General features: G+C 42.6%; 1 protein-coding gene across 1 annotated transcript in view; it reads left to right on the forward strand.

Moving 5' to 3' along the window:
- The window catches only part of CTSA (cathepsin A), a 31,060-nt gene extending 26,380 nt beyond the window's left edge, over positions 1-4,680 (forward strand). The window contains exons 14-15 of the mRNA XM_089673415.1: positions 316-417; positions 3,303-4,680. Coding sequence (XP_089529541.1) covers positions 316-417; positions 3,303-3,386 — 186 coding nt within the window. The 3' untranslated portion in view covers positions 3,387-4,680. The remainder of the gene's footprint in view (positions 1-315; positions 418-3,302) is intronic.
- Positions 4,681-13,207: the final 8,527 nt, after the last annotated feature.

Here is a 13,207-nt window from a genome sequence, read left to right on the forward strand (position 1 = left end):
ATCCTTGCTATGGTAAAACAGTGGCAGACTGGGAGGAGATCACATATGGGCATGTTTAATTCTTCCAGGGTGGGTTGTTGGCTATCTGCAGACACTGTCACTTTGTCTGGGATGGGCAGGTGACTGTGTCTCCAATGTGTTTGGGGTTTGTTTTGTTTTTTTTTTGGGGGGGGGGGGGGGGTTACCTGTTACTGGCAGATTATGTTGCCTGCCCAAGAAAACCTCCAAGATCAGGTTGTTTTATAGATTTTTAGTTTGTGTGGTGGTTGTTTTTTTTCTGCTTGATAATTTTTCTACATTTGCTTTGACAATCAGTTGCTAGTACAGCGTCGGCCATGGCTTTTCATTGATGGAGACAAGCAGCAAATTGGTGGATTTGTGAAGGAGTTTTCCAACCTGACCTTCCTTACCATAAAGGTGAGAGTTATAGATATATTGCTACTTCTCTACTTGCTAATATGTTGCCCCCTAAAACAATACAAATCCTATATTAGGTGTACAGCGCTTCCTTTCTTAAAACAGATGGATTATATACACATTGTCACTTCCTCAAAATGTCAAGATAAGGGGTTATTTCTCCAATTAAAAACAGAGAGCATAGCCATGCACCCCATTCCTTCATATCCCATTGGCTAACTGTGCACTCAGGACCCCCAGCTTGAAAGACTGATACAGCCTGAAATAAAAGAATCATTCAGTAGTCTTGGGTTTGCTGGCCTTTGTCAGTAGATGTAAACACCATGGCTTGTATGTAGGTAGGATAACCTGTCTGCGTATAGCAAGGATTCAAAAATGCTCTTTTTATTAGAGTACTGTAAAATGTTAAGAAGGATTCTTCTCTACAGTGTTTTTTTGAAGTAGAAAGCAGTTTTGGTTCCGATTTAAGCTCATTCACCACTACCTGGTTAGTTTGTTCTTGTTCTATGACGGTGGTCACCAAGCTGCGGCTCAGGGGACAGATGCGGCCCTTTGATTGCCTTTATCTGGCTCTTTTTGTGGCATTTTTATTCCCACTGATAAGACACTATTTCCCCCACTAACGCCAATGATGAAGCATAATTCCTGCTGCTAACATAAAGGAGAGCTATTTCATCCACTGACACAAACGATGGGGTACTATTTCATCCACTGACACAGACTGGTCCACTGTGCCTTCCTCCCATACCAAAGATGCACTGATTACTTCTACTGGTGCCAAGATAATTTCTACTCCCAATGGCCACAGTTACAAAACTTATTCCTGCTGAATAGCCATATTGGTATTGTGAGCTCCAAAAGTGTGTGTGTGTGTGTTTGTTTGTGTGATTCAGTGGTAGTAGCTTCATCCTCAAAGTTAGAGGTGAACCCTCAGGAAGAGGCAGAAAAGCTCAAGCACTGTTGGCACTAACTAATTGCCATTCTGGGCAGCCTGGAATTTGTCCATGACTAATGGATGGGTTTGGGAGGCTGCTGAAGATTATTGGCATTGGCTACACTAGTGGTGATTTACAATGGGTTTAATTTTTACGTGAATGTATACATATGCAGTCAGTTATTGTGTGTGTTACTTTTTTGCAGGGGTCTTTGTTAATTAAAAAAAAAAAAGTTTTTATAGTTGTGTGCAATGGAATTCCACAGAGCAGCCCCAAACCCCCTCTTCTTGAGGAGTCAGCGCTCCTGACTCCTCCTCTTTTGCAAGTGCCCCCATAATAAGCCGCTTGCCTCTATAGACCTAGTGCTGCTCAGCCCAGTCCCCTCACTTACTGAATCTGACAGCAGCAGGAGCCATTGGCTGCCTGTCAGACCCTGTGTGAAGAGGGAGAGCGGAGCGAAGACTGCAGCCGGTCACAATGCTGAATTAAACAGATATGGATCCAACACATACTGTATGGCTATGTGAACAGGTAAACCTGTGCATTTTAGGGTCTTGCCTAGTGTTTCACTTTAATTCAACCCTATTGCTGTTATAAAATTTCATGGGACAGCTATCTCTGCAAAAAAAAAATCAAATGGAAATAATTACACATTTTGTTGCCTTCAATGCTTAACAGTGCTCCGATGCTAAGAGATCTTGTCCACAGAGGTCCGCTGGGAAACCAACCAATTCAAAGGTGTGGATCTGCTGCACCTCCTGCAGATCTCACTAGTTTGCTTCTCCCACCGACATCCATGTCATTACTATGTCTTGTAGTGACTTGTAGGACAGCGGGAGCAGTGTTGCCAACCTCTCAGAATTTTTTTCACTGACAAAACATGGGAAATTTAAAGATGGAGTCTCTTTCTCCTCCTTCCCTCTTTCTCCTCCTTCCCTCTTTCTCCTCCTTCCCTCTTTCTCCTCCTTCCCTCTTTCTCCTCCTTCCCTCTTTCTCCTCCTTCCCTCTTTCTCCTCCTTCCCTCTTTCTCCTCCTTCCCTCTTTCTCCTCCTTCCCTCTTTCTCCTCCTTCCCTCTTTCTCCTCCTTCCCTCTTTCTCCTCCTTCCCTCTTTCTCCTCCTTCCCTCTTTCTCCTCCTTCCCTCTTTCTCCTCCTTCCCTCTTTCTCCTCCTTCCCTCTTTCTCCTCCTTCCCTCTTTCTCCTCCTTCCCTCTTTCTCCTCCTTCCCTCTTTCTCCTCCTTCCCTCTTTCTCCTCCTTCCCTCTTTCTCCTCCTTCCCTCTTTCTCCTCCTTCCCTCTTTCTCCTCCTTCCCTCTTTCTCCTCCTTCCCTCTTTCTCCTCCTTCCCTCTTTCTCCTCCTTCCCTCTTTCTCCTCCTTCCCTCTTTCTCCTCCTTCCCTCTTTCTCCTCCTTCCCTCTTTCTCCTCCTTCCCTCTTTCTCCTCCTTCCCTCTTTCTCCTCCTTCCCTCTTTCTCCTCCTTCCCTCTTTCTCCTCCTTCCCTCTTTCTCCTCCTTCCCTCTGAAAAATTACATTAAAACTAAAACCATCAATATTTAAACAGTATAAACACAAAATGGAAACACGGACCATACCCATAACAAGTAATTTGTTATGCTGTGTTGACTTTAAGTGTAGACCAGTCAAATTATTAGCCCCCAGTATTTACAGACAGTTGGCAACCTTGAACAGGAGGAATCGGTGAGTGTTGTGCGGGCCCCAGTGTACTTGTTGGTGGCAGAGGAGGTAAGCATTTCCACTCTTCTTTTGCAGGGATAGCTTGCTTGTGAGATAGTATAGTGACAGGTTCACTTTAACACAGATCTGTAATAACCTGATATTGTGCTGATTGTAAAATATTTCCATTACAATTTTTTTTCTGTCTGTGAAGGTTCTCATTTATCCAGATCCTTTCTGTAACCCCCAGTTACACTGACATTGTTCTCTTCTCACAGGGAGCTGGACATATGGTGCCAACTGACAAGCCAAGCTCTGCCTTTATCGTGTTCAGCCGCTACATCAACAATGAGCCATTTTAAATCTAAACTGGACATCTCATTTTCAGCAATATTTAGCGACTGAGTACCACAAACATCAGGACTGAAACTGACTGTTATTTTAATGTCTGCTGTATTTATACAAAGCACCAATCGGCGAGTTTGCGGTCTGAATCATCTGTTCCTGTGCTGTTAGCATGCCTGTTTGTCTTTGCAATACTATGAAGGCTGGCACTTACATACATGTCCCCCTGACCCTTTAAATTGTAACTTTTTTATTTGTAGCTGTAGGATTGTATGGGGAAGGGTATAATCATCTGTCATGAGTTTTCTGGGGAGAGTCCCCCTCCTTGTTCTGATTATTATTGCCATTGGGACAAAAATTATGCACATCAACCATTTTACAGTTGATACCAGAACAGGAGGTGAGGGGAAATCATGCAGTGGTGACGCTCTGGTGTAGGATGTAAATGGGAATCTCTCAAATGTACCACAGACCAAAAAAACAAATCTGGAGTTTAATCATTCCTTGTCCTGTCCAAAACAGAGGGTTTTGGATTGAAATGCATGTTCACCTTACCATAATTTATGTGATAATCTCAGGGTGTTTCTTGATATAGCACTGTAAACAAACCTCTACTTACTGCTCTTTAAAATGTTGATTGTTCTTCCTTTCCTTTTTTTTTTTTTTTTCTTTTTTATATCTGCTGTAGATTTTATAAGAGCAGTTAAAGCGGTTGGCCACTCCCTTCCTTTTTTTTTTTTTTTTTTGTCAGATGAGCTGCTAGAAATTGAACTTATGTGACCTTACTGTGTTACCCATGTGTCACAGAAAGTCGGTTAAATTAACCGTTTCGGGGGGGGGGGGGGAATCCAAAGAATAGTGGCCTGCAAGAGAAGAGATATTTTGCTTCTCCGTTGACCCATTTCTTTTACATCCCCGCTCTGTTATGCAGCCTCTGTCAGTGTCTTCTGCTGTCACTGGCAGTTTCAGATGCCTGTGTCACCTGCCATGTGCTGGTGCATTCCTCTGACGTTACTACAAGACTCGGCATTGACATAGGGGGTCAGAGGAATCGGCCAGTGTGCTGGTTAAGGGACAAAGGTATCGGACACTCCCAAAAGTGTTGAATACCGACGGAGACTGCAGCACCAGAACAGAGAGTAGGTAGGACATGTGAGCTGCTGGAGAATCAATTACTTCTCTTCAGCTGCAGGGCAGGGTTATTTAAATCTCCCCCCCCAAACCTGGTCGCTTTAAATTTGCACTTATTAATTTTCTTTGTTATTGCTTGAGATCATGGCTGGCAAATTTAAATAAATTTCTTTTTTTTTATGTGTATGCTTCTTTGCCTTTTATTTCATCATGGTATTTAGGCTCTGTGCACACTGGGAGTTTTAACCACTTGAGCTCCAGAGGATTTACCCCCCCCCCCCCCCTTAATGACCAGGCCTTTTTTTGCTGTTTGGCGCTGCACTAATTCAAATAATAATTGCGCGGTCATGCAATGCTGCACCCAAACAAAATTTACGTCCTCTTTTTCACACAAATAGAGCTTTCTTTTGGTGGTATTTGATCACCTGTGCGCTTTTTTTTTTTTTTTTTTTTTTTTTTTTTTTTTGCGCGCTATAAACAAAAAACACAAAACAAAAAACAATCTTTACTTTCAGCTATAAAAAATATATCGTAAACTCAAAGTTAGTCATAAATTTAAGCCAAAATGTATTCTGCTACATGTTTTTGGTAAAAAAAATCCAGTGCATTAGCGGGCAAACTGGCGCTATATAGGAGGGGCGCTAACACTATCGGAAGTCACCAGTGACACTAATACAGTGATCAGTAAAAAAAGATTTCTGGCGCACTAGCGGGCAAACTGGCGCTATCTGGGAGGGGCGCTAACACGATCGGAAGTTGCCAGCGACAGTGATCAGTAAAAATCTGTTCACTGATCAATGACACTGGTGACAGGGCAGTAAAGGGGTCAACTTGGGGGGGGGGGGCGGTGATCAAGGGGTTAGACTGGATTATTGGTGTATTAGCGGGCAAACTGGCGCTATCTGGGAGGGGCGCTAACACTATCGGAAGTCGCCAGCGACACTGATACAGTGATCAGTAAAAATCGCTTCACTAATCAGTGACACTGGTGACAGGGCAGTGAAGGGGTTAACGGGGGGGCGGGCGGGCGGGCGATCAGGGGGTTTAATGTGACCTAGAGTGTTTTTAACTGTCAGTGTGTAGTGTTTTACTCACTGTTTGGATGTCTTCTTCTGTCTGGAACGGAATGTGTCCAGGCAGAGAAGAATGACGACATATCCTGCCCTGTGTAAATGTCAACACAGGACAGGATAGGACAGGGACCGATCATGTGATTTCAGCCAGAAATCACTGGCTGAAATCTAATGATTGATCCCTCCTGGATCGAATCGTGTCACCCGCAGGTCGGCGGGAGCGCGCGTGCCCCCTACCCGTGAATGTGTCGGGAGCGCGGAGCACGTTTTAAAACGTGCTTTTGCGCTCCACTGCCGCCCTGCACACGTATATACACAGTGGCAGGGCGGCAAGCGGTTAATACCGCTGGTAAAGTTTGTCATGATCGCAAGATCGCCGCCACCAACATGCGACAATCTCACGATCGCGACGTCCAATATGTCACGATCGCAGCGTCAAACCCCAGCCCTTCTCACCAAACTCGTGACCGAAGGACTAGCCAATCTGAAACCGCGATGTGACGTGCGTAAGAATGCTGCACCCTGCACAACTATTTTCCAGCTAATGGATACCGATCGATGTGCCAGCAGCCTGAATCGATTGTTACTGGGTCAGGTTAATTACGCAACTAACCCTTCACACTGCCACCACCTCCTTTTTGATCAGAGAAAGAGGAAACTCGGCGTTCAGCTATAACACTATAATGGTTGATATAATTGTCTGTATAAAACGGTGTGCAGGCCGGGTATTCAGAGGTTCACACAAACACAGTAGCATTCTCTTTTAAAGGCAGAGATTCATAAATTGCAATTAAGAGCTATAGAAACAGTTCAACACTTTCAGAAAGAATGATTTATTACTAAGAGGTCAAATGGGTGCAATAACAATATTTACAGAAAAAGATGTAACTAAGATAGAGATAGATATCATACAGAGAATAACAGCACAGCAAAGAGATAAGAGGTTAAAGGGTTAAGGTACTTTCCATTAAACCTTGGATGTAAGCTGATCAAGTTGCAGAGCAAAAGGCATGGGTCTCCCCAGGTGGTATTGATGTTAAAAATGGGAGAAGTCTTCAACTCTCTACTCTTAGGCTTGGTTTCCCAGCAGGGGTTGGCTCTGAAGTAAAGGACCAATCCCCTGTTTAGGGAGGAATCATCAGGCGGAGCCCTAAACTGGAGCCAACATCTTTCATAACTCGTATTCTGGTCCATAACCTTCCATCTGCACCAGGGACCTCCCACCCACGGGTAGATTATTATGCAGACAATTCTGAGGATTGACCAGATATGAATTATGAAGTTGTATGCTACACGGTTCGCAAGATCTATTTCTCTGCTTCCCCGTGCAACCAAGATAAGGCGAGTGACCCATCAAACTGTTCGCCTGCTCATCGTCCATCCGATGATGTGTCTGGCTTTTATGTATGTCTCTCATATTCCAAGATATGAGACATAGGGGGAAAAATGGATCTTTAAAAAATGGTATCTGGGGTGGGCTTCTTGGGAATGCCTTTAACTCCTGGGAAGGCTCCCTTATCTTTACGAGGTGTGAAATTACACAGGTTCTTTGGACAGTGCAGCACCACGTGGCTCCCTGCTGGGATCTGGCCTGTGATACTTTTAACACACACACATTTGTCACTGTGCCTCTCAGGAAGGGAGGGGGAAGGAGAATGAGGAAATAACATGGCTACTCTTAACAAAATGGAGTCTGCGTATTTCACTGTGTGTTGTGCATGTTTGCGACAACATTAGCTGTGTAGAGTCATGTTAAAAACGTAAGGTTTTGCCACTTTTTTTTCGCTTTCCCCTTTATTTTACTTTTTTTGGGGCAAAAAAAAAAATATATATATTTTTGGAAAATAAGTCCAAAAATGCCAGTTTGCCACCTTTTGCAGCGTTAGAGTATTTATTTACAGCTGAAAAACTCCTCTAGAAACCCACTAGTTCTGTTTTTTTTTTTTTTTTTTTTCAGCCAAAAAACACCCCTGCTGAAAAACTGAATAGTCTGTATTGCATGGACACGTAGGATAACATGCTGGGGTGTTTACTGGCTGTAGAAAAAACCATCAAAAGCCAAAAAACAGCCACTGTAAAAAATATCCAGTTTGCATGAGCACTGAAACTGCATCAGGAAAGACTGAATGCTTGATAAGACGTGATTTTTTTTTTTTTCTTTTTCTTAAAATAAAAAAAAAGAGACAATCCGTTTATAACATAACATGTGACTGATAAGCTTCCCTATATAAACGCAACTGAAGCTGCAGCTTTTGATACTATACAGGGATCAAGACAAAGAAGTGACAAGGTTGGTAATTTTACATCTTTTGAATTATGTTTTTCTTTATTGTACATCCCAGGACATCTTCATCTCCATTATGATTCAGGCATAACCAATCTATGTTATGCAAGGCTTCAGATTTTTTTTGGAATAAACTGATTGGAAGTTATGTTTTTATTACGGTATTTATGTTTTTGGTTAAGTGTTTTTATGTTGAGCATGGAATTCCTTTTTTTTTATATATATATATATATATATATAGGCACTACAACTGTGTTTTTTAAATTTTATGAATGTTATTTTAAGGTGACACAAATGATATCTTTATTCTCCAAAAGTAATCCAAACACCTCTATTAATGGTCCGTTGTGTTTTTCTGCCTCCTTGTAGCATTCTCTGAGCTCTTGACGCTCTCCTTTTCCCCTTCCCCCCCTCAATGCCTTTTTGTCTGGAATGAGCAGCACACATTTAGTTGCAGTAATGTGCACTACTCTATGCGCACTACAAATCCTACAGTGCCTAATCCATTTTAGGAGCAAGCAAGAGTGTGACTACATACAGTGGGGACCATTGAGAGTGACTGTAGCTATCCTAAGAAAAAGTGGGATCGCAGAAGAAGAAAAAAAATAGAATTTGGTGATTTGAAGGAAGTTGAGAACAAAAGGTGTGGTGTGTTCCCCCTCCCCCCCCCCCCCCCCCCCCTTCCCCTTAGTTGAAAATACATACCAGACTTTTGTCACATTAAGGATGCTACTGGGGTGGTTGGCCTCTAAAAGAGACACATCTCGTGTGGGAAGGATGTGAGCTAGGCAGGGATATGCTCGCCTGTAGAGGCAGGCTATGTAAAAGGAGGTAGGGGGCTCAGATTAAGTACCCCATTACAAAAAAAAGTAAACTTAAAAAAAACAAGAGTGGGTGTGAACACAAACACTAATACTTGTTAGGTGGGCATAAGATAGGGATTCCACAAACTATTGGGTGGTTTGGGGAAAACCAAATGCCCTATACCCATAAAATGGAGCATTCTTGTGAAAATAGCCTGGAATCACCATGACTGTGTACTTTTGTGGCAAGAATAGTAGTAGCCATCCCCCCTTTTCAAGGGACCAAAAGTAATTGGACAATTGAATCCAAAGCTGTTTCATGGCCAGGTGTGGGCTACTCCATTATTTCTTCATCAATTAGGCAGGTAAAAGGTCTGGAGTTGATTCTAAGTGTGGTATTTGCATTTGGAATCTATTGCTGTGAACCTACATCATGTGTTCAAAGGAGCTGTCCATGCAAGTGAAGCAGGCCATTGTAATCCATCAGAGAGATAGCAGCAACATTAGGAGTGGCCAAATTAACAGTTTTGTACATTCTGAGGAAAGAAGAACTCGGCAACATAAAAAGGCATGGATGTCCACGGAAGACAACAGTGGTGGATGATCGCAGGATGCTTTCTATGGTAAAGAAAAACCCATTCAGGCAAGACAACATCCAGACAAGTGAAGGACACTCCAGGAGGTGGGTGTGTCATTGTCGAAGTCTACAAGCAAGAGAAGACTTTAGGAGAGCAAATACAAAGGGTTCACCACATGGTGCAAACCATTCATAAGCCTGAAGAATAGAAAAGCCAGATTAGACTTTTCCAAAAAACATCTAAAAAAGCCAGACCAGTTCTGGAAAAGCATTCTTTGTACAGATGTAACTAAGATTAATTTGTACCAGAATGACGGGAAGAAAAAAAGTGGAGGAGGCTTGAAATGGCTCATGATCCAAAGCACACAACGTCATCTGTAAAACATGGTGGAGGCAATGTGATGGTATGGGCATGAATGGCTTCTAGTGGCACTGAGTCATTGGTGTTTATTGATGTGACAGAAGCAGCTGGATGAATTCTGCAGTGTTTAGATATATACTGTAAGCCCAGATTCAGCCAAATGCAGCAAAGTTGATTGGAAGGCACTCCACAGTACAGATGGACCATGATCAAAAACACACTGCAAAAGCAACCCAGCAGCTTTTAAGGGAAAAGAAGTGGAATACTCTGCAATGGCCAAGTCAGTCACCTGATCTCAATCCAATTGAGCATGCATTTCACTTGCTGAAGGCAAAACTAAAGGCAGCTGCAGTTAAAGCCTGGCAAAGCATCAGCAAGGAGGAAACCCAGTCTTTGGTAATGTCCATGGGTTCCAGACGTCAGGCAGTCATTGCCAGTAAAGGATTCTCAACAAAATATTAAAAATAAACATTTTATTTATGACTATATTCAACTGTCCAATTACTTTTGGTCCCTTGGAAAAGGGGGGATGACTACTCTTAAGAGTTGTAATTCCTAAACCCTTCCTCCAATTTGGATGTACATACCCTCAAATTAAACCTGAGTGTGCACCTTCAGCCCATATCCATTATATAACTATAGCTTGAATATGTTTTGGTAAATACCTGAAAAAAACTAAAATTGTGCCTGTGTCCAAATATGTATGGACCTAACTGTACACTTAGACAGCCAGCCTCTCCTGCCCTTGCATTGGCTCACACTTGCTTGAGAGTCTCCAGGAGGTGCAGAGAATCTGCTATGACTCTGGTAGGTTTGCTTCAACCACCAGGAGTGAACCCCAAAAACTGGGTACCTCCAAATATTCCTGGGTGAGTTCACTGCACTGGATCAGAGACGTATGTGGGGGACAATGGAGATTAGGTTAGAGGAGGCCAAAAGGTACTGGGTTGTCAGATTTGAGGGGAGCTGGAGGTGCAAATGGGTAAAAATGTGAAGGAGGGCTTGATAGTATGAAGGACTGGATGTTCTGATGTTTCAGAGTTTGGAGGAGCAGAAGGTGCTAAGGGAGTAGAGTGGTGTACAGTAGTAGGTACCAGGCAAAGAGGGGGAGTGAATGAGCTTTTTGTAAAAGCCATAATTATTTTCTTTATAACTAAGAGATACCAGTGTGCAGCCATCTAGGCAGTCTGATTCTACAGGGTGTCCCTAACATTTGGACACATAGGAAATATCACTAGCTATGTTTTTTTTCCTCAGTATTCATTTCTTCTATGTGTCCATACTTTATACACCCTGTATAATCCATCTGGCTCTGCAGAAATGACCTTATGCTATTCCTCAGCAGAAGGGTTCAGGAGACAGTCAACCCTGGTAGCAGGTGTGGCTAGTTGACTTCCTCCCCATTCCTGTGAATCACCTTCAGATAGTGACTGGGTGGATCCATCATGTAGTCCACCTTTAGTCCACTTGCTTGTAAAGTAATGGAAGAGTAAAGTACATACTTGTTGTGGGGAAAAGCCGGGAGATCAGCCCCACTGATCAGGTGAGGGTTTTCAGAATCTGGCTATCTCCCGGATTTTCTGGATGACTTGACACTGCTGCAGTAATAATAAGTTGACAGAGGTTCTAACATTTCCTCATTTTACTGAAAAAATGTTTGGCACTCTGTGTCCCATGGAACAGAAACCAAGATGAAATCTCTCCATTGCAGCCTGACTACAGTAAAGCCTAAACATTACAAAGAATATAACAGAATATGCCAAAAGGAAATAAAGGCCACAAAAATTGAAAACGAACGTCAGATTGCAAAAACAGGACAAACTCCAAAAAATTCTTCAAATATATTGATAGAAAAAAGGTCCGGTCAAAGCATGTAGGCCCGTTACAAAATAACTGGGTGACTGGGGACAAAGAGATGGCAAATTTATTAAATACCTTCTTCAGCTCTGTGTATACAAAGGAGCATGGGGGAGCTCTTGTCCATAATGGGCATGGTATTGATACAGCTCCAGATGATCCACATTGGCTCACAACTGATATGATCCAGAAATATTTAGACAGAATAAAGGTGAATAAAGCACCTGAACCACATTGCATATACCCACGGATCCTTTAAAGAATTGAGCTCTGTCATTTCAAAGCAATTGCTTCTAATTTTTAGGGACTCTTTAATGACTGGCATAGTACCACTGGATTGGTGTAAGGCCAATGTGGTGCCAATATTTAAAAAGGGGTCAAAATCTTTACCAAGTAATTATAGACCTGTCGGTTGAACTTCTATAGTTGGGAAGATACTGGAGAGTTTAATAAAAGACCACATAGATGAGTTCTTGATGGAAAAAAATATTTTAAGCAGCAGATAGCATGGATTCATGAAAGACAGAAGATGTCAAACAAATCTGATTTCTTTTTATGAGAAGGTGAGCAAAACCTTGGACAGAGGGGTGGCGGTGGACATGGTATACTTGGACAGAGGGGTGGCGGTGGACGTGGTATACTTGGATTTTGCAAAAGCGTTTGACACACTTCCCCACACACAGCTAATGTGTAAGGTAAAGTCTACGGCTTGGAAAAATCCATATGTAAATGTATAGAAAACTGGCTAAAAGATCGTATTCAAAGAGTAGTGGTTAATGATTCATACTTTGAATGGTCTAGGGTTGTCAGTGGTGTACCCCAAGGTTCAGTGTTGGGACCCTTACTTTTTAATATATTTATAAACGATATAGGGTCTGGGATTGAAAATCCCATTTCAGTCTTTGCAGATGACACCAAGCTGTGCAGTGGAATAACGTCCTTACATGATGTCTCCAATTTACAAGCCGACCTCAATGCACTGTTTAATTGGGCAACTATGTGGCAAATGAGGTTTAATGTTGATAAATGTAAGGTTATGCACTTGGGGGCTAAGAATATGCATGCATCATACATACTGGGGGGGGTACAACTGGGGGAATCAATGGTGGAGAAGGATCTGGGAGTTCTGGTAGATCACAAGCTTAATAATGGCATGCAATGCCAAGCTGCGGTTTCTAAAGCGAGCAAAATCCTCTCTTGTATTAAAAGAGGTATAGACTCCAGAGAGAGAGATATCATATTACCCCGGTACAAATCATTAGTAAGACCTCATCTGTAATATGCAGTTGAGTTTTGGGCACCAATTCACAAAAAGAACATTGGGGAACTGGAGAAAGTACAGAGAAGGGCAACCAAACTGATAAGAGGCATGGAGGAGCTCAGCTATGAGGAAAGATTAGAGGAACTGAATTTATTCTCTCTTGAGAAGAGGAGATTAAGGGGGGATATGATCAACCTGTATAAATACATCAGTGGTTCATATAGTGAACTCGGTGTAGAGTTATTCACCTTGAGGTGATCACAGAGGACAAGGGGGCACGCTTTACGTCTTGAGGAAAATAAATGTACCGTATTTTTCGCTCCATAAGACGCACCTGACCATAAGACGCACCTAGGTTTTAGAGGCAGAAAACAGGAAAAAAAAATTCTGAACTAATGGACTGCAGACATAGTACAGGAGATGACCAGAGACTGCGGACACAGTACAGGAGATGACCAGAGACTGCGGACACAGTTCAGGGGATGACCAGA

This window comes from Staurois parvus, unplaced genomic scaffold (assembly GCF_062004578.1).
Source record: "Staurois parvus isolate SC_StPar_1 unplaced genomic scaffold, SC_StPar_1.0 ptg000137l, whole genome shotgun sequence".
NCBI classification, from domain to species: domain Eukaryota; kingdom Metazoa; phylum Chordata; class Amphibia; order Anura; family Ranidae; genus Staurois; species Staurois parvus.